Genomic DNA, 26,544 nt, shown 5'->3' with positions numbered 1-26,544 from the left:
AATTAAGTCTTTCCATTTTGCCTCCCATGTCTTTCTGATTTGGCCGTTTCTATAGTAACTTTTCCTTTTGTTAATGTAGTCTTGGAGAAGGTAGTCTGCTAAATATTTATCCCAGGGGTCCCCAAACTAATGCCCGGGGGCCGGATGCGGCCCTCCAAGGTCATTGACCTGGCCCCCGCCCTTAATTTTATAATATAATATATTGTATATACATATAATATTGATAATATTATAATGTAATACAATATAACACTAATAATAATACCATATCATAATATTAATTATATATTCTATATTACATATAATATTACTAATAATATTACAGTATAGTGGTATATTTCAATATAGTAATATATAATGCTAATATTGTGCTATGCTAATAATATAATATATTGTATGTACATATAATTTGTAAGCCACTCTGAGTCCCCTTTGGGGTGAGAAGGGTGTGATACAAATGTAGTAAATAAATGCAGTCAATAAATAAATAATAAATAAATAAATTTTAGACTTAGGCTCTCCCAAAGTCTGAAATGACTTGAAGGCACACAACAACAACAACAACAACAATCCTAATTGACTATCTCATTGGCCAGAAGCAGGACTACACTTTCCATTGAAATCCTGATCAATGTATGTTGGTTAAAATTGTTTTTATTTTTAAATATTGTATTGTTCTTTCATTGTTGTTGTTGTTGTTTTTTGCACTACAAATAAGACATGTGCAGTGTGCATCGGAATTTGTTTGTATTTTTTTTTTCAAATGATAATCCGGCCCCTCAACAGTCAGAAGGATTGTGGACCGGCCTTTGGCCTAAAAGGTTTGAGGACCCCTGATTTATACCATGTATTAATGTCCCATTTCTTTTGGTCCTTCCAGCTTAAGGCGACTGTGGCTTTAATTGCATCTAACATATAATTTACTAGCTGTGCCCAGCCACGCGTTGCTGTGGCAAAGTGGTGGTGGTACTGGTTAAAAATTGTGTAATTTTTATTTGACGTTATTTGTATTTTTTTTATTAATTTTATTGTAAGTTATCTTTTTATTATATTTTATTATTTTCTTGTATTATTTTTAGTTATTTTCTGTTATAGTATTTTATTGTATTAATTTTTTAGTGTTTTTAATTATTTTTTAGTCTTTTTAATTATTTTTTATTGGGTTGCTAGGAGACCAAGTTGGAGGGGCTTAGCCTTCTAACTGGCAGCAATTGGATAAAAGCAATTATTCATCTCTCTCTAATTAGGACTTTATTTTTCTTTTCTTTTTGTTGTATCAACCTAGAGGCGTGGATGATGGGTTGTGTTGTCAAATTTCGAGGTTGGGGGGCCTGTAGTTTTGTTGTTTTGTGGGTCGCCGTGATGCCATCACTCTTTTATATATATAGATTAAGCGTTCCCATTGTTTAGTTCCTCCTTCGTCTTCAATTTTCTGGAGGAAAAATCGTCTCTTGTTCCAATCTAATTTTATTCCTAATAGCGCCTCCATTTCTTTCTTAATTGTTTTGTGGAACTTTTGTATTTTCTCTTTTGTATTTTTTCTCTCTTTCTTTTATGTCTGTAGGGCCTAGCAAAGCGGAGTTGGCGAGAAAGAAGCGGGAGGAGCGGCGGCAAGAGATGGAAGCCAAGCGGGCCGAAAGGAAAGCGGCCAAAGGACCCTTGAAATTGGGAGCCAGGAAACTGGACTGATTCCCGTCTTTGGGGGGAAAAAAGAGACTTAAGATGCTCTCACGGAGCGGCCAAGGAGGTGAAAGAGCCCGGGTCGGGTTTTAATTTCTTCGGGAACAGACAAACCACGCTGCAATCACCCTTTGCGTCTTCCTTTCGACCTGGATCTTGCAAAAATAATAATAAAGCATTGGCCGCATCGGCGGAGTCGACAGAGAAGGAAAGACTGCCGTCGTCGCCAAATGCGGAGGAGGAATTGGCTGCAATTTTTTAACGGCTGCGGCTTCACATAATAGTCACAGCCTGCGGATACTGGGGGGGTATTTTTCGTAGTTGTCGAGTCGTGGTCGAGATGTGCGTACGTCTGTCATTTTTTTATTGGTCAACGCGGAAGCCGACAAATAAATTAACTCTTTAATGAAAGGCTCGTGGGACCCGGCGGCCCTTTGGCAAGAGAGGGAGGGACACGTCGCTCGAATCCTAGAGTTGGAAGGGACCCCGGAGGTCATCTAGTCCATCCCTTTGCCGTGCGGACACCTGAAAGATTCCCGTCTCGCCTACAAGACAGTCCTATTCCAGTTCTTCCCAAGCTCTTTTTCTTGCCGTTCGGAATTCGTTTCGAATGTTGTCCCGTTCGTTTCTTCGGAGCTCAAGCAACCTCCACCAAGCATGGCTTCATCCTTTAAAATATCACCGGCGTTAGCTTAGCTTAAAAACAGAAGTAAACCAAAGCGTAAAGCAGAGTTCCTGAGTTCATTGAGAGACATTGTTGGATCAGGAGGAGCGAGGTTTTCTTCCTTCCCTGAGATTGAATTTCCACCCAAAAAGGCGAAAGCGCTGCGGCCGCTTCTTCCTCGGCATCCAACGGTCCTTCTCGCTTTCTTTGGCAACGGGTTTCGGTGACCGATCGGCCCTGAATAAGTGCGCTGTGGGTCAAACGCATTGGCCCGGCGTCCGATCCTCGGTCCCGTCATGTGGAGCTGGTGCTTCCCGCGCAAGGAGGCCGCCTCGGATCCGAAACCTGTCACAAAAACAACGTTTGCAAGCTTTGGTTACCGCAGGATTGGACTCAACTCAAGGTCCTCCAATGTGGTTGTGTACTCGGCATCCAACTACAGAGTTGTCAGGAATATTAAAAATTGACTACTGTATTTCCCTGAATATAAGACAGTGTCTTATATTAATTTTTGGGTCTTATTTTCAGGGGATGTTTTATTTTGCTCCCTTCACCGCCGCCGAGGAAGGCGCCTGTGGCATGAAGGAGAAGGAGGGCGGGGCTGAACCTCTCCTCACAACCTCACAAATTGGTGGCCAGGACTGGGATGGGCGGAGTTACGAGCTCTGAGGCAGGGCTGAGCTTCTATCCCTGTCCAGGACACAGGGGGCGGGGCTAGAGCAGGGGGCGGGGCCTCTATAACCCGCCCCGTGTTCTAACAAGCACCTCAGGGGAGGTATAGAGAAGCTCTTGGGAAGAGGCCCTGCCCCTAGCCCCGCCCTTTAGTCCTAAAAGGCCTCTCAGAAAAGATATAGAGGCTCAGCCCTGTCTCACGCTCTTGAGAAGAGGCCCCGCCCCCACCCCTAGCCCCGCCCTTTAGTCCTAAAAGGCCTTTTAGGAGAGGTATAGAGGCTCAGCCCTGTCTCGGGCTCATGGAAGGAGGTCCCACCCCTGTCCCTAGCTCCGCCCCCTGTGTCCTAACAAGCAACTCAGAAGAGGTATAGAGGCTCAGCCCTGCCTCGGGCTCTTGGGGAAAAGCCACGCCCACTCCTCTAGCTCCGCCCCCTGTGTGTCCTAACAGGCGCCTAGATGCTCAGCCCTGTCTCCAGCACTTGGGAAGAGGCCCCGCCCCTCCCCTGGCCCCGCCCATGTGTCCTAATAGGTGCCATCACCGCCCCCCTGGATTGCTGCAGTGCCCACCAGGGGGCAGTAGCGCCCACTTTGGGAATCACTGCTCTACTAGGTCTTATTTTCAAGGGATGTCTTATTTCCGGTGAAACACGGTCGGTATTTTAAATTACAAAAAAGTGAGTCAAGCACTGAAAGGGTTAAATAAGCTAGCGTCACCCTGAGGAGAGTGAGTAGGCTGAAGCCTGTTAGAGTTAGTGGTCCAAAGCTTGTGTCGTCCCGAGGTGTGTTAGTTAGCCTTGGAGTGAGAGAGGTCTCACTGTGAGAGTAGATTTTACTGTGAGAGAACGCCTCAGTGTAAAGGCTGCTGTGTGTAAAGCTTCGGTGAGAGAAGCTCCAGTGTGAAGGCTACTAAGTGAAGTGAGAGAACGCCTCAGTGTAAAGGCTGCTGTGTGTAAAGCTTTGGTGAGAGAAGCTCCAGTGTGAAGGCTACTAAGTGAAGTGAGAGAACGCCTCAGTGTAAAGGCTGCTGTGTGTAAAGCTTCGGTGAGAGAAGCTCCAGTGTGAAGGCTACTAAGTGAAGTGAGAGAACGCCTCAGTGTAAAGGCTGCTGTGTGTAAAGCTTTGGTGAGAGAAGCTCCAGTGTGAAGGCTACTAAGTGAAGTGAGAGAACGCCTCAGTGTAAAGGCTGCTGTGTGTAAAGCTTCGGTGAGAGAAGCTCCAGTGTGAACGCCGCTGTGTGTAAAGCTACTAAGTGAAGCTCCTGTGCAAGTTTGTTGTGAGAGAAGGCTCTGTGAGGGCGAAGCTGTTTATCTGCATGAGAAAGAAGCCCAGCGTGGAAGCCAAGAAGGAAGTATAAAGAACTTTATTTGTGTTATGGACACCTTGTTTTTGTAAATAGTGCGACCATATTATTTTGCTACAAAGAGAAGCCTCCGAAAGAAGAGATAACCTTGGTCTGTGTGTTTTTGTTCGTTTTATCACTCGTGGCTACTTGTGCTGCTAATAAGTTACTCTGCTATACGTTTATGGGAACTAGAGTCACATTGGGAGACCTAAAAATAAATCTCACTTCCACAGGTCCTACAAGGGCAGGGATGAGGATAGAGGAGAAGAATTGCTACCCAACCAAGGAGCAGGGATTCATGTTTTGGTTCCACGTTCCATTCGTTTCTGCCCACTTACCTCCGTCCGCACGCCAACGCCTAAAAAGAGCCCCTGCGGAGACGTGAAGGACTCGTCTGACATAGAGCTGCCCGATTTGTGCTTTACTACGGGGACAAAAAATCAAGAGAGCGGCCAGCTTGAAGATAGTTGGTTGGAGAATCCGTATCATATGTTTTCACCCATTGGAAATTCCCCATCCGGGCTGTGAGCTTCTTCCATCCTCAACTCTTTAACTGCATGAGATTCCCGCACGGGGCCCGTTTCATGAAATCACTGAGTTGGAAGAGACCCCAAAAACCATCCAGTCTTGTCTGCCAGGCAGGAAAACACAATCTAACCTTTCCTTCTGCTTGGGAACTCCAAAGAATGAGATTCCACCTCACTTTGTTTGTCCCAAAGGGAGTACTTACGAGAAGACGCGGAGGAAGAAAAAGAAGACCCGCTCCGCTGGGTCATGCTGTTGCTGCCCGAAGACAAGGGCCGGCGAGTCTCCGAAAGGCTGCTGCAACGCATGCGGACTTGGGCCTCCTGCTTCTTCTCTTCCTGGGCCTGGAAATGAAAGTCGCATTGGGGGAAAGGGGAAAAGGACAAACAGGTGGAAGAATATCAATTCTACTGACTATGACTTCCCTCCATCTAGGCCAGATGCCATTGACCTGGCCCCTGTCTTAAACTTTAGACTTAGGGTTGACCTAAGTCTACCTGGTCTTTGGAGGCCTCTTTGCTTATCTATGGTCTTATGCGATTGTCTAGATGGTCTTTGAAGGTCTCTTTGCTTAGTTACAGCCTTATGAGACCATCTAGATGGTCTTTGAGGGTCCCTTTCCTTACCTATGGTCTTCTGATGGCCTTATGAGATCATCTAGATGGTCTTTGAGGGTCCCTTTCCTTACCTATGGTCTTCTGATGGCCTTATGAGATCATCTAGATGGTCTTTGAGGGTCCCTTTCCTTACCTATGGTCTTCTGATGGCCTTATGAGATCATCTAGATGGTCTTTGAGGGTCCCTTTCCTTACCTATGGTCTTCTGATGGCCTTATGAGATCATCTAGATGGTCTTTGAGGGTCCCTTTCCTTACCTATGGTCTTCTGATGGCCTGATGAGATCATCTAGATGGTCTTTGAGGGTCCCTTTCCTTATCTATGGTCTTCTGATGGCCTTATGAGATCATCTAGATGGTCTTTGAGGGTCCCTTTCCTTACCTATTGTCTTCTGATGGCCTGATGAGATCATCTAGATGGTCTTTGAGGGTCCCTTTCCTTACCTATTGTCTTCTGATGGCCTGATGAGATCATCTAGATGGTCTTTGAGGTCCCTTTCCTTATCTATGGTCTTCTGATGGCCTTATGAGATCATCTAGATGGTCTTTGAGGGTCCCTTTCCTTACCTATGGTCTTCTGATGGCCTGATGAGATCATCTAGATGGTCTTTGAGGTCCCTTTCCTTATCTATGGTCTTCTGATGGCCTTATGAGACCATCTAGATGGTCTTTGAGGGTCCCTTTCCTTACCTATTGTCTTCTGATGGCCTGATGAGATCATCTAGATGGTCTTTGAGGTCCCTTTCCTTACCTATGGTCTTCTGATGGCCTGATGAGATCATCTAGATGGTCTTTGAGGGTCCCTTTCCTTACCTATGGTCTTCTGATGGCCTTATGAGATCATCTAGATGGTCTTTGAGGTCCCTTTCCTTATCTATGGTCTTCTGATGACCTGATGAGACCATCTAGATGGTCACAATGTTGGCTCATGTTCAGCTATAGGTCTCCTTGACGGTTGTAAAGCCAGATCTCTCCCGTCCTATATTTTTGCGAATCCCAAACTCACCGCGTGGAGGTCTTGCAGCTTGTGATGCCTCTCGCCGGGCCCCACGTGGACCAAGTGGTTGAAGTTGCTGGGGGCCGAGATGAGCTTGGAGCGGAGGCGGGGGTCCCGCAGCATCTCCCTGAAAAGCAGTGGAAACCCAGAAGACAGCCAGTTAGAGATGAGCACCAAATGGCCCATCCCTGCCACTGGACGCAAGGGACTGGCCACTCTTATGACTCACTTCCTCTGGTGCTGCCGCTCTTCCTCGGTGATCCGGAAGGAGAAGCGCCGCTTGTGCCTCGTTCGCATGAGGTGCCGCCGGCTGTTGTCGGTCATCTGGGGGATTTCGAACTCGTCCTGGTCTGGAAAGGAATTGGTGTGGGTCACAATGCTAGAAAGCAGGTCAAGAAATAGCACTTTTATAAAATTGGATGGCACGATGGCTTCTGAGTTGCTCCTCCTCTTATTATTATTATTATTATTATTATTATTATTATTATTATTGCAAAGGCTGGATGGCCATCTGTTAGGGATGCTTTGATTGTACTTTTCCCGCAAGGCAGAAGCAGACTGGATGGCTGTTGAGTTGCTCCTCCTCCTCCTATTATTATTATTATTATTATTATTATTATTATTACTACTATTGTAAAAGCAGGGTAGACTGGATGGCTGTTGAGTTGCTCCTCCTCCTCCTCTTATTATTATTATTATTATTATTATTATTATTATTGCAAAAGCAGGGTAGACTGGATGGCTGTTGAGTTGCTTCTCCTATTATTATTATTATTATTATTATTATTATTATTGTAAAAGCAGGGTAGACTGGATGGCTGTTCAGTTGCTCCTCTTCCTCCTCCTATTATTATTATTATTATTATTATTACTACTATTGCAAAAGCAGGGTAGACTGGATGGCTGTTCAGTTGCTCCTCCTCTTCCTCCTCCTATTATTATTATTATTATTATTACTACTATTGCAAAAGCAGGGTAGACTGGATGGCTGTTCAGTTGCTTCTCCTCCTCTTATTATTATTATTATCATTATTGCAAAAGCAGGGTAGACTGAATGGCTGTTGAGTTGCTCCTCCTCCTATTATTATTATTATTATTACTATTGCAAAAGCAGGGTAGACTGGATGGCTGTTGAGTTGCTCCTCCTCCTCCTATTATTATTATTATTACTACTACTACTATTGCAAAAGCAGGGTAGACTGGATGGCTGTTAAGTTGTTCCTCCTCCTCCTATTATTATTATTATTATTATTATTATTATTACTATTACTATTGCAAAAGAAGGGTAGACTGGATGGCTGTTGAGTTCCTCCTCCTCCTCCTCCTCCTTATTATTATTATTATTATTGCAAAGGCTGTATGGCCATCTGTTGGGGGTGCTTTGATTGTGCTTTTCCCACAAGGCAGAAGCAGGGTGGCCCCTGGGGTTGCCCCTATTATTATTATTATTATTATTATTATTATTATTATTATTATTATTATTATTTTATGACACAGCAAACAAGATAGATATGCTGGATTTCGTATCACAAAATCACAAGTCGAACACTTCCCAAGTGTCTAGGACTGGGTGATGTATTTTCGGATGATGCGCGCAGATCCCAGTAGGGTGGCCTTTTGCAGTTTGCAAATTATTATTATTATTATTATTATTATTATTATTAGAAACTCCTTCCTTACCTGCAGCCTTGTTTCTAAGGTACGTCAGCCGGACCTTCTCGCTGCCGAAAGTGCAAAGGGATCCCTCCGGATTCAGGGCTCGGACCTGGTAAGAAACTGAGTGTCATTCCATCCCCAAAAAAGTGACTTTTCCAAAGCTCTGTCCGTGATAAACATGACGTTGTATGAATTGAATGAAATTGTACGAAAGGTATATAACTGGACTCTGGCCGAGACACTCTCCTAAAAAGAATTGCATTGATGGGAAATGACAAGAGGAGGTGAAGACTTCATCAACTGCGGACATGGCCCAGAGACAGTGGTTAAGGCTTGAGTGGAAAACAACATATTTACATAGTCAAGGACAAGGATTCTTTAAATTAACACAATGGTTCCTGACGTTATAAAGGAAAAAATATCTACAATTTGTTAGCAGGGGCGGTTCAACCGCGAGGCCATTTAGGCACTTGCCTGTGGTGCCATATATCTACAGAAATTTTCTGTTCGCCTACACTTGAAAATTACCTTGGGCCAGCCCTGCCTGTCAGTCATTTACAACTTTTTGGAACAACAACAGCGGCAAGAAATTTGCCATATCAGAGACCTGTGTACAATCCAAAAAACGAGGCCAACAATAGAGCCTTAAATGCCGCACATAACACACCTTTTTCAACGAGATAGTCTGGATCCATTCGGCTTTCCGGGCGTCAAAGACATCCACTGCGTTTTCGCTGAACACTGACAAATAGGGAGCGTTGTAACCTGGGACCGAGAGACAAAATAATATTTATATGTATATCCTTAATTTGCATGACCCCGCCCACTGCCTCTTCCTTAACCCTTTCCTACGGCAGACAGTTCACAGAGGAATTGATCAGCAACTGAACAAGAGGTTTGGGGAGAATTCGCCATGATTGACAGGAGTTGTACTTGATCTACATCTCCCAACCAACGATGGGCGGCCAGGACTGGGATGGGCAGAGTTACGAGCTCTGAGGCAGGGCTGAGCTTCTATCCCTGTCCTGCGGCGCCTGCCAGGACACAGGGGGCGGGGCTAGAGGAGTGGGCGGGGCCTCTAAACCCCACCCCTGTGTTCTAACAAGCGCCTCAGGGGAAGTATACAGAGGCTCTTGGGAGGAGACCCCGCCCCCACCCCTAGCCCCGCCCTTTGGTCCTAAAAGGCCTCTCAGGAGAGGTATAGATGCTCAGCCCTATCTCAGGCTCTTGGGAAGAAGCCACGCCCACTCCTCTAGCTCCGCCCCCTGTGTCCTTATGGCAACATGAGGCTTTGGGGATGTTTGTCTATTTAAGCCCAATGCCCGATGGGGCCCTCTGTGTCAGAACAAGCTCCTCAGGAGAGGTATAGATGCGCAGCCCTGTCTCAGGCTCTTGAGAAGAGGCCCCGCCCCCTTCCCTAGCTCTGCCCTCTGTGTCCCAACAAGAGCCTCAGGAGAGGTATAGATGCTCAGCCTTGTCTCAGGCTCTTGAGAAGAGGCCCCGCCCCCTTCCCTAGCTCTGCCCTCTGTGTCCCAACAAGAGCCTCAGGAGAGGTATAGATGCTCAGCCTTGTCTCAGGCTCTTGAGAAGAGGCCCCGCCCCCTTCCCTAGCTCTGCCCTCTGTGTCCCAACAAGAGCCTCAGGAGAGGTATAGATGCGCAGCCCTGTCTCAGGCTCTTGAGAAGAGGCCCCGCCCCCTTCCCTAGCTCTGCCCTCTGTGTCCCAACAAGAGCCTCAGGAGAGGTATAGATGCTCAGCCCTGTCTCAGGCTCTTGAGAAGAGGCCCCGCCCCCTTCCCTAGCTCCGCCCTCTGTGTCCCAACAAGAGCCTCAGGAGAGGTATAGATGCTCAGCCCTGTCTCAGGCTCTTGAGAAGAGGCCCCGCCCCCTTCCCTAGCTCCGCCCTCTGTGTCCCAACAAGAGCCTCAGGAGAGGTATAGATGCTCAGCCCTGTCTCAGGCTCTTGGAAGGAGGCCCCGCCCACTTCCCTAGCTCCGCCCTCTGTGTCCCAACAAGAGCCTCAGGAGAGGTATAGATGCTCAGCCCTGTCTCAGGCTCTTGGAAGGAGGCCCTGCCCCCTTCCCTAGCTCCGCCCTCTGTGTCCCAACAAGAGCCTCAGGAGAGGTATAGATGCTCAGCCCTGTCTCAGGCTCTTGGAAGGAGGCCCCGCCCCCTTCCCTAGCTCCGCCCTCTGTGTCCCAACAAGAGCCTCAGGAGAGGTATAGATGCTCAGTCCTGTCTCAGGCTCTTGGAAGGAGGCCCCGCCCCCTTCCCTAGCTCCGCCCTCTGTGTCCCAACAAGAGCCTCAGGAGAGGTATAGATGCTCAGCCCTGTCTCAGGCTCTTGGAAGGAGGCCCCGCCCCCTTCCCTAGCTCCGCCCTCTGTGTCCCAACAAGAGCCTCAGGAGAGGTATAGATGCTCAGTCCTGTCTCAGGCTCTTGGAAGGAGGCCCTGCCCCCTTCCCTAGCTCCGCCCTCTGTGTCCCAACAAGAGCCTCAGGAGAGGTATAGATGCTCAGCCCTGTCTCAGGCTCTTGGAAGGAGGCCCCGCCCCCTTCCCTAGCTCCGCCCTCTGTGTCCCAACAAGAGCCTCAGGAGAGGTATAGATGCTCAGCCCTGTCTCAGGCTCTTGGAAGGAGGCCCTGCCCCCTTCCCTAGCTCCGCCCTCTGTGTCCCAACAAGAGCCTCAGGAGAGGTATAGATGCTCAGCCCTGTCTCAGGCTCTTGGAAGGAGGCCCCGCCCCCTTCCCTAGCTCCGCCCTCTGTGTCCCAACAAGAGCCTCAGGAGAGGTATAGATGCTCAGTCCTGTCTCAGGCTCTTGGAAGGAGGCCCCGCCCCCTTCCCTAGCTCCGCCCTCTGTGTCCCAACAAGAGCCTCAGGAGAGGTATAGATGCTCAGCCCTGTCTCAGGCTCTTGGAAGGAGGCCCCGCCCCCTTCCGTAGCTCCGCCCTCTGTGTCCCAACAAGAGCCTCTGGAGAGGTATAGATGCTCAGCCCTGTCTCAGGCTCTTGGGAAGAGGCCACGCCCCCTCCCCAGGCCCTGCCCCCGTGTCCTAATAGTTGCCATCACCCCCCTGGATCGCTCCAGCAACCACCACTTTGGGAATCGCTGCTTTATGAATACTCACAGCAGCTCAGGGGGGGTGCGGGCCACATGAGCTCCTGGTTCCGGCTCCGGCGTCCCTGCCCATCCACGTAGAGCCCGAATCCGCTGAAGCAGAGGATCAGCTCGCTCAGGCTGACCTCCACGGCCTTCAGGGCTTCCATATGGGCCACGGCCGCAGCCCGGGGGTCGTCGGGGTGGGGCAGATGGGCGGGCGGCCCTTCGTTGAGCAGCGGGTAGAGCGAGAAGCCCCCCGGGAAGCCCACGCAGAGGCGGTCGCCCAAGACGTCCAAGCACTGGACGTAGCCCTGGGCCTGGATCTCCTTGATGCGGCGGTGGGGCGGGCGGGTGGGGGTCAGCTGGAAGCAGAGGACCTGGCGCTTGCAGGCCACGCAGAGCACCGGGGTGGTGCCGCGGCAGACCAGCCCCACGGCCACCGCCTGGCAGCCCTTGGCCTCCACCATCTTGGCCCCGGGGGCCTCGGGGGTCTCCAGCTCGGCCCAGGAGAAGAGCCGCAGGCCGTGGTTCTTACCGCAAAGCACCGAGAGCAGCTGCGCCTGCGCGGAGACCAGGAGGAGCTGAACCCGCCGGAGGTCCCCCACTTGCAGCACGTCTGAGCGTCCGGGACGGAGGAGAGAAAGGGAAGAACGGGAAAGAAAAGAAGGAAAGATGAAGACGCTCAGCAGGAGGTACCATCACCTATTATTATTATTATTATTATTATTATCATCATCATTGACTTTGACACAAAGACAGAGTATCAAATGAAATGAGATAAACCATATATACCCGAGTAGAAGCCGACCCGAATATAAGCCGAGGCACCTAATTTTACCACAAAAACTGGGAAAACGTATTGAGTATAAGACGAGGGTGGGAAATGCAGCAGCTACGGGTCAATTTCAAAAATAAAATAGATATTAATAGAATTGCATTATTTGAGGCATCAGTAGGTCCCCGCGGGGAGATGGTGGCAGGGTATAAATAAAGTTTTATTATTTATTATTATTAAATGTTTCTGAATATTTATATAAAACTGTAATTTAAGGTAATAATAAGACTTTCATAAGATAAGACTGTCCAACTCTGAATACCTATATACTCAAGTATAAGCTGGCCAGGACTCACACTTGAGTATAAGCCGAGGGGAGTTTTTTCAGCCCTAAAAAAGGGCTGAAAAACTAGGCTTATCCTCGAGTATATACAGTACAAGAAATGAGATATATATGCTGGATTTAGTATTATAATTATTATTATTATCATTGACACAAAGACAGAGTATAACACAAGAAATGAGATATATATGCTGGATTCCGTATTATTATTATTACTATTATTATTATCATTGACACAAAGACAGAGTATAACACAAGAAATGAGATATATATTCTGGATTTTGTATTATTATTATTACTACTACTACTATTAATATTATCATTGACACAAAGACAGTATAACACAAGAAATGATATATGCTGGATTTCATATTATTATTATTATTATTATTATTATTATTATTATTATTATTATTATTACCTCATGTTTTGGTGACCCCCAGACCATAACATTATTTTCGTTGCTACTTCATAATTGTCACTTTGCTACTGATATGAATCGTAATGTAAATATCTGATGTGCAGGCTGTATTTTCATTCACTGGACCAAATTTGGCACAAATTTGAATACTGGTGGGGTTTGGGGAAAACAGACCTTGACATTTGGGAGTTGGAGTTGCTGGGATTTATAGTTCGCCTACAATCAAAGCGCTTTCTGAACTCCACCAATGATGGAATTGAACCAAACTCGGCTCACAGAACTCCCTGGATCAACAGAAAATACTGGAAAGGTTTGGTGGGATTGACCTTGAGTTTGGGAGTTGTAGTTTGCCTACATCGAGAGAGCAATGTGGACTCAAACAATGATGGATCTGGACTACACTTGGCACAAATACTCAATATGCCCAAATGTGAACACTGGTGGAGTTTGGGAATAATAGGCCTTGACATTTGTGAGTTGTAGTTGCTGGGATTGATAGTTCACTTACAAAAGGTTCATAAGACCATGAGAAATGCGTGTGTAACTCACAGCAACCTAGTGATTCCGGCCATGAAAGCCTTCGACAACACGATTCAAACCTTGTTCCCTGGAGTCATTGCCTAATGCTCCAACCACTATGCCACACTGTCTTTACCATTTGTCCGGAGATGAATCAAGAAGAGGCCGTCTTCTGTACCCAACGCAATCCTTTCCCGGTCTGGAAAAAGAGATACAGCGGTTAAAGTGGTGTCAGTTTGACAGTGGTGGGCGCTGCAGTAATCCAGGGGGGCGATGATGGCACCTATTAGGACATGGGGGCGGGGCCAGCGGAGGGGCGGGGCCAGCGGAGGGGCGGGGCCAGTGGAGGGGGTGGGGCCAGTGGAGGGGCGGGGCCTCTTCCCAAGTGCTGGAAACAGGGCTGAGCACCTAGGGCGCCTGTTAGGCCACAGGGGGCGGAGCTAGAGTGGGCGTGGCTTCTTCCCAAGAGCCTGAGATAGGGCTGAGCCTCTATACCTCTCCTGAGGTGCTTGTTGGGACACAGAGGGCGGAGCTAGGGAAGGGGGCGGGGCCTCCTTCCAAGAGCCTGAGACAGGGCTGAGCCTCTATACTTCTCCTGAGCACGTGGCACTTCACGCTCTGCTTGCCGTGAGCTGAATGCTCAACTATAAGGATCCTGTTTTTGTTTTGAATGCTCTGCTGTTTTTGGGTAGTCTTCCTTAACATATCGAAACCTCTGCATCTTTGCTTGCTTTAGCTCTAAATTCTTTACAGCCACGTGGCACTTCACGCTCTGCTTGCTGTGAGCTGAATGCTCAACTATAAGGATCCTGTTTTTGTTTTGGATGCTCTGCTGTTTTTGGGTAGTCTTCCCTAACACGTCAAAAACTCTGCATCTTCACTTGCCTTAGCTCTAAATTCTTTACAGCCACGTGGCACTTCACACTCTGCTTGCTGTGAGCTGAATGCTCAACTATAAGGATCCTGTTTTTGTTTTGGATGCTCTGCTGTTTTTGGGTAGTCTTCCCTAACACGTCGAAAACTCTGCATCTTCGCTTGCCTTAGCTCTAAATTCTTTACAGCCACGTGGCACTTCACGCTCTGCTTGCTGTGAGCTGAATGCTCAACTGTAAGGATCCTGTTTTTGTTTTGGATGCTCTGCTGTTTTTGGGTAGTCTTCCCTAACACGTCAAAAACTCTGCATCTTCGCTTGCCTTAGCTCTAAATTCTTTACAGCCACGTGGCACTTCACACTCTGCTTGCTGTGAGCTGAATGCTCAACTATAAGAATCCTGTTTTTGTTTTGGATGCTCTTCTGTTTTTGGGTAGTCTTCCCTAACACGTCGAAAACTCTGCATCTTCGCTTGCCTTAGCTCTAAATTCTTTACAGCCACGTGGCACTTCATGCTCTGCTTGCTGTGAGCTGAATGCTCAACTGTAAGGATCCTGTTTTTGTTTTGGATGCTCTGCTGTTTTTGGGTAGTCTTCCCTAACACATCAAAAACTGCATCTTCGCTTGCCTTAGCTCTAAATTCTTTACAGCCACGTGGCACTTCACGCTCCGCTTGCTGTGAGCTGAATGCTCAACTATAAGGATCCTGGTTTTGTTTTGGATGCTCTGCTGTTTTTGGGTAGTCTTCCCTAACACGTCGAAAGCTCTGCATCTTCGCTTGCCTTAGCTCTAAATTCTTTACAGCCACGTGGCACTTCACGCTCTGCTTGCTGTGAGCTTAATGCTCAACTGTAAGGATCCTGTTTTTGTTTTGGATGCTCTGCTGTTTTTGGGTAGTCTTCCCTAACACGTCGAAAGCTCTGCATCTTCGCTTGCCTTAGCTCTAAATTCTTTACAGCCACGTGGCACTTCACGCTCTGCTTGCTGTGAGCTGAATGCTCAACTATAAGGATCCTGTTTTTGTTTTGGATGCTCTGCTGTTTTTGGGTAGTCTTCCCTAATACGTCCAAAACTCTGCATCTTCGCTTGCCTTAGCTCTAAATTCTTTACAGCCACGTGGCACTTCATGCTCTGCTTGCTGTGAGCTGAATGCTCAACTATAAGGATCCTGGTTTTGTTTCGGATGCTCTGCTGTTTTTGGGTAGTCTTCCCTAACACGTCGAAAGCTCTGCATCTTCGCTTGCCTTAGCTCTAAATTCTTTACAGCCACGTGGCACTTCACGCTCTGCTTGCTGTGAGCTGAATGCTCAACTGTAAGGATCCTGTTTTTGTTTTGGATGCTCTGCTGTTTTTGGGTAGTCTTCCCTAACACGTCGAAAGCTCTGCATCTTCGCTTGCCTTAGCTCTAAATTCTTTACAGCCACGTGGCACTTCACGCTCTGCTTGCTGTGAGCTGAATGCTCAACTGTAAGGATCCTGTTTTTGTTTTGGATGCTCTGCTGTTTTTGGGTAGTCTTCCCTAACACGTCGAAAGCTCTGCATCTTCGCTTGCCTTAGCTCTAAATTCTTTACAGCCACGTGGCACTTCACGCTCCGCTTGCTGTGAGCTGAATGCTCAACTATAAGGATCCTGTTTTTGTTTTGGATGCTCTGCTGTTTTTGGGTAGTCTTCCCTAATATATCGAAACCTCTGCATCTTCGCTTGCTTTAGCTCTAAATTCTTTACAGCCACGTGGCACTTCATGCTCTGCTTGCTGTGAGCTGAATGCTCAACTATAAGGATCCTGTTTTTGTTTTGGATGCTCTGCTGTTTTTGGGTAGTCTTCCCTAACACGTCGAAAACTCTGCATCTTCGCTTGCCTTAGCTCTAAATTCTTTACAGCCACGTGGCACTTCACGCTCCGCTTGCTGTGAGCTGAATGCTCAACTATAAGGATCCTGTTTTTGTTTTGGATGCTCTGCTGTTTTTGGGTAGTCTTCCCTAACACGTCGAAAACTCTGCATCTTCGCTTGCCTTAGCTCTAAATTCTTTACAGCCACGTGGCACTTCACGCTCTGCTTGCTGTGAGCTGAATGCTCAACTGTAAGGATCCTGTTTTTGTTTTGGATGCTCTGCTGTTTTTGGGTAGTCTTCCCTAACACGTCGAAAGCTCTGCATCTTCGCTTGCCTTAGCTCTAAATTCTTTACAGCCACGTGGCACTTCACGCTCTGCTTGCTGTGAGCTGAATGCTCAACTATAAGGATCCTGTTTTTGTTTTGGATGCTCTGCTGTTTTTAGGTAGTCTTCCCTAATACGTCCAAAACTCTGCATCTTCGCTTGCCTTAGCTCTAAATTCTTTACAGCCACGTGGCACTTCATGCTCTGCTTGCTGTGAGCTGAATGCTCAACTATAAGGATCCTGGTTTTGTTTCGGATGCTCTGCTGTTTTTGGGTAGTCTTCCCTAACACGTCGAAAGCTCTGCATCTTCGCTTGCCTTAGCTCTAAATTCTTTACAGCCACGTGGCACTTCACGCTCTGCTTGCTGTGAGCTGAATGCTCAACTATAAGGATCCTGTTTTTGTTTTGGATGCTCTGCTGTTTTTAGGTAGTCTTCCCTAATACGTCCAAAACTCTGCATCTTCGCTTGCCTTAGCTCTAAATTCTTTACAGCCACGTGGCACTTCACGCTCTGCTTGCTGTGAGCTGAATGCTCAACTGTAAGGATCCTGGTTTTTTTGGATGCTCTGCTGTTCTTCCTTAACACGTAGAAAAGTCTAACTAAGAGGAGAGTTATCCTAGACGACTTCATGATGGTTCCTACCTAAGATTGCTGCCGAAAGCGCGTGCGGGACGAAAGGGAGCCCGTTGTCGTATGCTTCCTTGAGGACGTAGACCGTGCGGTCGCGGTGCCCGTTCTCCCGCAAAATGTGGTGCAGCTCGGTCAACACTTGCACCCATTTACGCATTTCGGCTTCGCTGTCGGCCAGGAAAAGCATGGAGCTGGTGGTCGGAGGAGAGCTCAGCTGAGACGCCGTCACCTGCACAGAAAAGAGAGCAACGTTCAGAGATGGGGGAAGCTTTCCTCTTTCCAAGGACTACAATTCCCATCAACTAGGAGGGAAAATGGATAAGGATGACGGGAGCAACAGTCCTAAAACATCAGGTGGTGCAAGATAGCTCATTGTAACTAAAGATTCTTTTCCAACCACAACACTTCACGCTCTGCTTGCTGTGAGCTGAATGCTCAACTATAAGTATCTTGTTTGTATTTTGGATGTTCTGTTGTGTTTTTGGGTAGTTTTCCCTAACAAAACCCTAACAATTTCCAAAATTGTACAAGTGTTATTATCTAGGCCCCAAGTTTTTGCACCATATTGCATCTGTGCCAAAATTTTGCGACTACAGATTTTTAGAGCAGGTTCAATCAGTGGATTGTCCTCAGTATGGAAACATTTTGGTTTTAATTTCTGTTTGTTGATGATTTGTATTATGTATGTATTTTCTTTTGTGTTATTGTGATTACCTTCAGGGAGATGGAGGCGGGATGTAAAAATTAAATTATTATTATCATTATTATCATTGTCATTATTATCATTATCTATTAATATTATTATCATTATATTATTATCATTATCATCATCATTATCATTTTTAAATTATCATTATCATATTATTATTATCATCATCATGGTCATTATTATCATTATTAATATTATCATTACATTATTATCATTATATTTTTATTATCATCATCATTATCATTATATTTATTATCATTATCATATTATTATTATCATTGTCATTATCATTATTTATTAATATTATTATCATTATATTATTATCATCATCATCATTGTCATTATTATTATCATTATCATTATCATATTATTATTATCATTGTCATTGTCATTATCATTATCATATTATTATCATTGTCATTATCATTATCTATTAATATTACTATCATTATATTATTATTATCATTGTCATTATTATCTATTAATATTATCGTCATCATTAAAATTATTGTTTTTTATTATCATTATCATATTATTATTGTCATTATCATTATTAATATTATTATCATTATTATCATCATCATTATTTTTATTATTTTTATTATTGTCATTATTTTAATTATTTTTTATTATTATTAACATTATCATCATTATCATATTATTATTATTGTTGTTGTTGTTGTTGTTATGTCATGCATTTTGTTATTTTGTAGATGCAATCTTAGACAAAGCAGAATGACGAATATCACCATCACTTACATACCATCCTCCAAACCCTTTTTTCTTACCCGGAAGATACACGGCACATCTTTGCTACTGGCATGTATGACGTCTGAGGCCAGCACCGGACTCACGGAGAACTGCTCATCCCTGTGGCAATGAAAGAATATAGACATGATCACGTGGAAATAAGCATCCTTTAAGTCTAGTAAAAGACTGCAGTGTTCTGTGGCATCGGGCTCCAATACAGAAACATCCCCTGTTAGGACACACAGGGGGCGGAGCTAGAGGAGTGGGCGTGGCTTCTTCCCAAGAGCCCGAGACAGGGCTGAGCATCTATACCTCTCCTGAGACGCTTGTTGGGACACAGAGGGCGGAGCTAGGGAAGGGGGCGGGGCCTCCTTCCAAGAACGTGAGACAGGGCTGAGCCTCTATACTTCTCCTGAGAGGCCTTTTAGGACTAAAGGGCGGGGCTAGGGATGGGGGCGGGGCCTCTTCCCAAGCGCGTGAGACAGGGCTGAGCCTCTATACTTCTCCTGAGAGGCCTTTTAGGAATAAAGGGCGGGGCTAGGGATGGGGGCGGGCTCTCCTTCCAAGAGCCTGAGATAGGGCTGAGCCTCTATATTTCTCCTGAGAGGCCTTTTAGGACTAAAGGGTGGTGCTAGGGGTGGGGGCAGGGCCTCTTCCTAAGAGTATGAGATAGGGCTGAGCATCTATACCTCTCCTGAGAGTCTTTAAGGACTAAAGGGCGGGGCTAGGGGTGGGGGCGGGGCCTCTTCCTAAGAGTATGAGATAGGGCTGAGCATCTATACCTCTCCTGAGAGTCTTTAAGGACTAAAGGGCGGGGCTAGGGGTGGGGGCGGGGCCTCTTCCTAAGAGTATGAGATAGGGCTGAGCATCTATACCTCTCCTGAGAGTCTTTAAGGACTAAAGGGCGGGGCTAGGGGTGGGGGCGGGGCCTCTTCCCAAGAGTATGAGATAGGAGATGTATAGATGCTCAGCCCTGAGAGTCTTTCAGGACTAAAGGGCGGGGCTAGGGGTGGGGGCGGGGCCTCTTCCCAAGAGCCTGAGACAGTGCTGAGCCTCTATACCTCCCCTGTTAGAACAAGCACCTCAGCTTATAGAGGTTCAGCCCTGTCAGGCACTTGGGAAGAGGCCCCGCCCCCTCCTCTAGCCCCGCCTCCTGTGTCCTGACAGGGATAGATGCTCAGCCCTATCTCAGTGCTCGTAACTCTACCCATCCTAATCCTGGCCACCCATTTGTGGCCCCGACCACCTTCCTCTCCCCCTGGACTAGGGGAGAGGCTCAGCCCCGCCCTCTTGAGCAGGAGCCACGCCCACCCCTCTAAGCCACGCCCCCTTTCCAGCGGGTGCTGAGTATTATTTTTTTCTGGAAAGGGGGCAGAAGGACAAATAAGTTCAGGAACCACTTCTGTAAATCAATCCATCAATACACAACTCTGCCAGGCGTAAGGACACAATCCGATCTCTCCCGACAGATGGCCAAGGCGAAATATCCCACTTTCGGATATTTCTAGGTGGAATTTCTTCCCTGTATTTTGAACCCATCGCTTACCTCATGTCCGTGACGTGCATGACGGCCACGTCGCATTGGGACGCCTTCCCTTCCGGCATGTCGAAGAGGAAGATCTTGAAGTCGCTGACCACCACGAAAGCCTTCTGCCACCCTTTCTTGACCCCAGAAGGTTTGGGCACCTGAAGTGGCGAGAAAATCGTCCCACGTCACGAAAGGTATCCTTCCCGACAAGCTCCCATGGGCTCGTATCAGTTGCTCTTGGGCTCAGGGTTCGAATCCTGGAAGTCTTACCGACAGGCATCCCTCAAAAGCCGTTCCGGTCCCGTTGGTTGGATTGACGCCTAAGGTTTTCTGGAGCTGCTCCGGAGGCATTGGGCAAATGGAGGCCGATCCGGCACAGGAAACGTGGCAGACAAAGTTGCAGACTGGAAACACAATAGAAAAACTAAATTTCTCCAAAACATGTGAGAAAAAAAAACAGGAACTTTCTTCCACCAATGGTGGGACTGCCCAAAAATTAAAGAATTTTGTTAGTCAGCACACAAAACGATGCAACAAAAATGTTAGGAATCCAATTTAAATTAAAACCGGAAACGTATTTATTAGGATTCACAACGACAACATTAAACAAAAATGAAGATAGAATGTTAAGATTGACTTTAGCAAGAATATGGAAAAAAGGAAGAAGTCCCAAATGTTGAAGACTGGGTGATTAAAATAATAGATATTATGCCCATGGATATACGGACACAAAAGATAAGGGAAGGGAAGAATAAAACAGATTGGACAAAAGTCGTTAAAAGAGAAAGAAGAATGAACTTCATGATAGATCTGTCTTGCATATAAAAACAAACAAAAAGATGGAGGTTAGAATAATATGAAAGAAACTGTCGAAGAAAACGAAAGAAAAGTCTTCGAAGCATGGATGGGAAGTCAAAGCACCACTACCCTCTTATATATATATACATATATCTCCCCTCCTCCTATTTCATATATATATATATATGCAGAATCCTAACCCTAGAAGAGATAAGAAAGATGTTCCGCTCACCTTCACACGACAATCCTTGCCGGACCAAGCCGACCAAGAGAGACGTGCATCGCATGCATTTGGTGGGCGTGGAGAAGCTGTGCGTCTTGAAAGCGTGCGATTTGGGCTGGGAGGAAAGTCAACAAAAACAAGACACGTAAAACTTTACACGATATTGTAGATCAGCCACCACTGGTTTAACTGAGGACTTAGAGAGGATTGTGAGCTTTCCCGTGGCACAAAGTGATGGGCCGACAAGTCTGGGAAATGATGAGAAAACCGGCTTGGAAAGTGCAGAAGCATCAACAGCAGATAAGGAATCGAGTGAGGAGCTGAGTGATGAGGAGGGTTCCAACAAGAGATCAACAAAAGTCTTCGTTTACAAATCAGAGCCGAAAATAGACTACGACGGTCAGTGGGAAAGTTGTGGGAAAAGTTCATGGGAAACTGAACGATTTCATGGGTGTCTATTAAACAACAAGTTCAGTTCAGGCAACGCTGCATTAGAGTGAGAAGCTAAGCCTGAGTTCTCTTGTTTTTGATTCTAGTTTTACTCATTAGACCTCCCTGTTTGTGGACTTATGTTGTATCTGTGATTCCTGGCTATTCCTGGACTTCCATGGGTGTCTATTAAGCAACAAGTTGTTTACCTTAAGCTTAGTTGGAGGGTTCCCATGGGAGATCAACAAAAGTGTTTGTTTACTAATCAGAGCCGAAAATCGACTTCAACGGTCAGTGGGAAAGTTGTGGAAAAAGTTCACCGGAAACTGAACGATTTCATGGGTGTCTATTAAACAACAAGTTCAGTTCAGGCAACGCTGCATTAGAGTGAGAAGCTAAGCCTGAGTTCTCTTGTTTCTGATTCTAGTTTTACTCATTAGACCTCTCTGTTTGTGGACTTATGTTGTATCTGTGATTCCTGGCTATTCCTGGACTTTCATGGGTGTCTATTAAGCAACAAGTTGTTTACCTTAAGTTTAGTTCAGGCAACACTGCATTAGAGTGAGAAGCTAAGCCTGAGTCCTCTTGTTTCTGATTCAAGTTTGATTTTGGATGTTTTATATCCTGGAAATTTTCTATGTTCCTACTCATGTAGTCCTGGTCAAGTTTTACACATTAGACCTCTCTGTTTGTGGACTTATGCTGTATCTGTGATTCCTGGACTTTCATGGGTTTCTATTAGGCAACAAGTTCTATTAGGCAACAAGAGGACTCAGGCTTAGCTTCTCACTCTAATGCAGCGTTGCCTGAACTGAACTTGTTGTTTAATAGACACCCATGAAATCATTCAGTTTCCCGTGAACTTTACTTATGCTTAGTTTAGGCAACACTGCATTAGAGTGAGAAGCTAAGCCTGAGTTCTCTTGTTTCTGATTCAAGTTTGATTTTGGATGTTTTATATCCTGGAAGTTTTCTATGTTCCTCTTCATGTACTCCCGGTAAACTAACTCATTATAATTTCCTGTTTGTGGACTTATGCCGTATCTGTGATTTCTGGACGTTGTCACCTCTGGATTATTGTTTGCCTATCTCCTTTTGCTAAACCTTTTTTGGATTATACACCTTTCTTTCTTCTTCCTGATTTTCATATACCTTTTATATAGTTTAATAAGTCTCCATTACCTTCAGAGATGCCGGGCTTTCCATGGTGGTTGTTCCTGTCTGGGTCGGGGATACTGGGACCTTCAATGAAAAAGGAAGAGGCACATACAAGGTTGCATTGATACCATCACAACTCTCCTTGCCCAGTAGCTAATCTTACTAGCCTAAGGTGCATCTTCTTCGTGGCTTCTTCCCAAGAGCCTGAGACAGGGCTGAGCATCTATACCTCTCCTGAGGCGCTTGTTGGGACACAGAGGGCGGAGCTAGGGAAGGGGGCGGGGCCTCCTTCCAAGAGTCTGAGATAGGGCTGAGCATCTATATTTTTCCTGAGAGGCCTTTTAGGACTAAAGAGCGGGGCTAGGGGTGGGACCTCTTTACAAGAGCCTGAGATAGGGCTGAGCCTCTATACCTCTCCTGAGAGACCTTTTAGGACTAAAGGGCGGGGCTAGGGGAGGGGGCGGGGCCTCCTTAAAAGAGCCCGAGACAAGGCCGAGCCTCTATAATTCTCCTGAGAGGCCTTTTAGGACTAAAGAGCGGGGCTAGGGGTGGGACCTCTTTACAAGAGCCTGAGATAGGGCTGAGCCTCTATACCTCTCCTGAGAGACCTTTTAGGACTAAAGGGCGGGGCTAGGGGAGGGGGCGGGGCCTCCTCCCAAGAGCCAGAGACAGGGCTGAGCCTCTATATTTCTCCTGAGAGGCCTTTTAGGACTAAAGGGCGGGGCTAGGGGAGGGGGCGGGGCCTCCTTCCAAGAGCCCGAGACAGGGCTGAGCCTCTATATTTCTCCTGAGAGGCCTTTTAGGACTAAAGGGTGGGGCCAGGGGCGGGGCCTCTTCCCAAGAGCCTCTGTATACATTCCCTGAGGAACTTGTTAGAACATGGGGATGGGGTATAGAGGCCCCGCCCCCTCCTCTAGCCCCGCCCCCTGTGTCCTGGCAGGTGCCGCAGGACAGGGATAGATGCTCAGCCCTATCTCAGAGCTCGTAACTCCGCCCATCCCAGTCCTGGCCGCCCATTTGTGGCCCCGCCCACCTCCCCCTCCCAGCCCTGCATCTTGGATTAGGGGAGAGGCTTAGCCCCGCCCTCTTGAGCAGAAGCCACGCCCACCCCTCTAAGCCACGCCCCCTTCCCAGGGGGGCGCTGAGTCATATTTTTCTGGAAAGGGGGCGGCAGGCCAAATAAGTCTGGGAACCACTGAATTATACAGTGTAGATGCCAGGCAGGAAATCAGGGGTCAGGCTTAGTACAGCAGAAAATCCTACTGATCGAAAGGGTCAGAGTGAGCTCCAGATCGAAAGAAGAAAGGCGAGTAGATAAATAGCTACTGCTTTTTAGCGAGGAAATAATAAAAGTCGCCCTTAAGGACATTGATCGGGATGCCAAGGTGAGCACGACAAAACAGTGACTCACATTGGTCCGGAAACTTCGCCTCCCTTCGCCGCGTATTTGTGCCTCCTCGGTGGGTTTCCGAGTCTCCGGTGGGTCTGAGGATCCCCCGAAAGCGATGGCATCCTTCTGACAAAAGAATGACAAAGAAGGAGAGACATAGAGCGGACGGATCGTAGAGAACGAATCCCACACGGTATGCAGTCACAAAAGTGAAGATAGTATTATAATGCTGTAATTATTATATTTATTTAGACAGTGCTCTCCCCTCCAACAAGGAGACTCAAAGACCAGTGGAATAGATACTAAGAGTTTTGGGCAGCACCGAGCCACAACATTTTAAATTACATGAACTGTTTTGTACTGGTTTTGTGCCATTTTCGGACTTACGCTCGAGCTCCGGAAGGAGAGGAAAGGGATGAGAGGTCCTTGGTGCTTGGAACCTGCAAGAATTAAAAAGGAGGAAAACACAATAATTTCTGCCTCTTTCCATGACTCCGGAATACTTTCATTCGTTAAGGCCTGATTCATTAACTTTTTCAAAAATTTAATTATATCATTTTGCAGTATTTTGTAAAATCCCGCTATTAGGCCATCTGGGCCGGGGGATTTGTTAGTCTCTAACTTTTTAATCACTTTTTTGGATTTCTTCTTCTGTAATCTCTTTGTTTAAATTTTGCCTTTGTTCCTCCGTTATCTTTTGTAAACCTTGGTTACTAATATATTGTACTATTTCCTCTATTTTAATATTGTCTCTTGTATATAGCTTTTGGTAAAATTCCTCCAATTCATCCCTTATTTCGTCCTCTCTAACTACAATTTTATCCTTTGTTCAAATTTGTTCTAATTTTTGTGATTTGTTGACTTTGGTTTTTTTTCCCCTTATTTGTCTCGCTAACCATCTACCTGGTTTGTTTGCATTCTCAAAAGTATTTTACCAATTTCATTTGCTTGGCTATCTTCTCCGGTTCCCATGTATTTTTCTTTCTATTTAATAATTCCAAACTCCTTTTCACTTTTTGACTCTTTGGATTCGCTTTAAGATCCTTTTCCTTCAATTTCTTTTTTAATATTATTTAGCTCCATATTTTTCCTCTTATTTTTTTATTGCCGCTTGTTGAATAAAGAAGTTTCTAGATACCGCTTCAAATGTGTCCCAAATTAACTGTGGTTTAATTTCAGGGGCATAATTTATTTAAAAAAATTCATATGTCATTGGTTTTAATTTCTTTATCTCTTCCTCCTGTCTCAGCCCTGTCTCATGCTCTTGGGAAGAGGCCCCAGCCCTAGTCCCGCCCTTTAGTCCTAAAAGGTGAAGTATAGGGGCTCAGCCCTGTCTCACGTTCTTGAGAAGAGGCTCCACCCCTAGCCCCGCCCTTTAGTACTAAAAGGAGAGGTATAGAAACTCAGCCCTGACTCGGGCTATTGAGAAGAGGCCCCGGCCCTAACCCCATCCTTTAGTCCTAAAAGGAGAGATATAGATGCTCAGCCCTGTCTCAGGCTCTTGGGAAGAGGCCCCGCCCCGCCCCTAGCCCCACCCTTTAGTCCTAAAAGAAGAGATGTAGATGCTCAGCCCTGTCTCAGGCTCTTGGGAAGAGGCCCCGCCCCGCCCCTAGCCCCACCCTTTAGTCCTAAAAGAAGAGATGTAGATGCTCAGCCCTGTCTCAGGCTCTTGGGAAGAGGCCCCGCCCCGCCCCTAGCCCCACCCTTTAGTCCTAAAAGAAGAGATGTAGATGCTCAGCCCTGTCTCAGGCTCTTGGGAAGAGGCCCCGCCCCGCCCCTAGCCCCACCCTTTAGTCCTAAAAGGAGAGATATAGATGCTCAGCCCTGTCTCAGGCTCTTGGGAAGAGGCCCCGCCCCGCCCCTAGCCCCACCCTTTAGTCCTAAAAGAAGAGATGTAGATGCTCAGCCCTGTCTCTGGCTCTTGGGAAGAGCCCCGCCCCTAGCCCCACCCTTTAGTCCTAAAAGAAGAGATGTAGATGCTCAGCCCTGTCTCGCGCTCTTGGGAAGAGGCCCCCCCTGCCCCTAGCCCCGCCCTTTAGTCCTAAAAGAAGAGATGTAGATGCTCAGCCCTGTCTCTGGCTCTTGGGAAGAGCCCCGCCCCTAGCCCCACCCTTTAGTCCTAAAAGAAGAGATGTAGATGCTCAGCCCTGTCTCGCGCTCTTGGGAAGAGGCCCCCCCTGCCCCTAGCCCCGCCCTTTAGTCCTAAAAGAAGAGATGTAGATGCTCAGCCCTGTCTCAGGCTCTTGGGAAGAGGCCCCCCCCCCGCCCCTAGCCCCACCCTTTAGTCCTAAAAGGAGAGATATAGATGCTCAGCCCTGTCTCAGGCTCTTGGGAAGAGGCCCCGCCCCGCCCCTAGCCCCACCCTTTAGTCCTAAAAGAAGAGATGTAGATGCTCAGCCCTGTCTCTGGCTCTTGGGAAGAGCCCCCCCCCGCCCCTAGCCCCGCCCTTTAGTCCTAAAAGAAGAGATGTAGATGCTCAGCCCTGTCTCGCGCTCTTGGGAAGAGGCCCTGGCCCTAACCCCACCCTTTAGTCCTAAAAGGAGAGATATAGATGCTCAGCCCTGTCTCAGGCTCTTGGGAAGAGGCCCC

General features: G+C 46.8%; 2 protein-coding genes across 4 annotated transcripts in view; one reads left to right on the top strand and one right to left on the bottom strand.

Moving 5' to 3' along the window:
* The window catches only part of scyl1 (SCY1 like pseudokinase 1), a 35,772-nt gene extending 32,953 nt beyond the window's left edge, over positions 1-2,819 (top strand). The window contains exon 18 of the mRNA XM_062965457.1: positions 1,565-2,819. Coding sequence (XP_062821527.1) covers positions 1,565-1,689 — 125 coding nt within the window. The 3' untranslated portion in view covers positions 1,690-2,819. The remainder of the gene's footprint in view (positions 1-1,564) is intronic.
* The window catches only part of cdc42bpg (CDC42 binding protein kinase gamma), a 63,461-nt gene continuing 38,944 nt past the window's right edge, over positions 2,028-26,544 (bottom strand). Inside the window, exons 21-37 of one of the 3 annotated variants that reach the window (XM_062965455.1) lie at positions 24,343-24,395; positions 23,977-24,081; positions 22,590-22,649; positions 20,988-21,093; positions 20,228-20,361; positions 19,976-20,115; positions 18,468-18,549; positions 16,983-17,199; positions 13,445-13,507; positions 11,279-11,866; positions 8,820-8,917; positions 8,177-8,261; positions 6,726-6,846; positions 6,506-6,623; positions 5,089-5,227; positions 4,697-4,782; positions 2,551-2,689 (exon numbers count right to left, since the gene is read on the bottom strand). In XM_062965455.1, coding sequence (XP_062821525.1) covers positions 2,639-2,689; positions 4,697-4,782; positions 5,089-5,227; positions 6,506-6,623; positions 6,726-6,846; positions 8,177-8,261; positions 8,820-8,917; positions 11,279-11,866; positions 13,445-13,507; positions 16,983-17,199; positions 18,468-18,549; positions 19,976-20,115; positions 20,228-20,361; positions 20,988-21,093; positions 22,590-22,649; positions 23,977-24,081; positions 24,343-24,395 — 2,246 coding nt within the window. In that variant the 3' untranslated portion in view covers positions 2,551-2,638. Of the gene's footprint in view, positions 2,690-4,257; positions 4,783-5,088; positions 5,228-6,505; positions 6,624-6,725; positions 6,847-8,176; positions 8,262-8,819; positions 8,918-11,278; positions 11,867-13,444; positions 13,508-16,982; positions 17,200-18,467; positions 18,550-19,975; positions 20,116-20,227; positions 20,362-20,987; positions 21,094-22,589; positions 22,650-23,976; positions 24,082-24,342; positions 24,396-26,544 lie in introns of those variants that run through there. The other 2 variants (XM_062965454.1, XM_062965456.1) reach the window with 2 other exon arrangements.

This window comes from Anolis carolinensis, unplaced genomic scaffold (assembly GCF_035594765.1).
Source record: "Anolis carolinensis isolate JA03-04 unplaced genomic scaffold, rAnoCar3.1.pri scaffold_14, whole genome shotgun sequence".
NCBI classification, from domain to species: Eukaryota; Metazoa; Chordata; class Lepidosauria; order Squamata; family Dactyloidae; genus Anolis; species Anolis carolinensis.
This window is presented reverse-complemented; position numbering and strand designations above follow the sequence as displayed.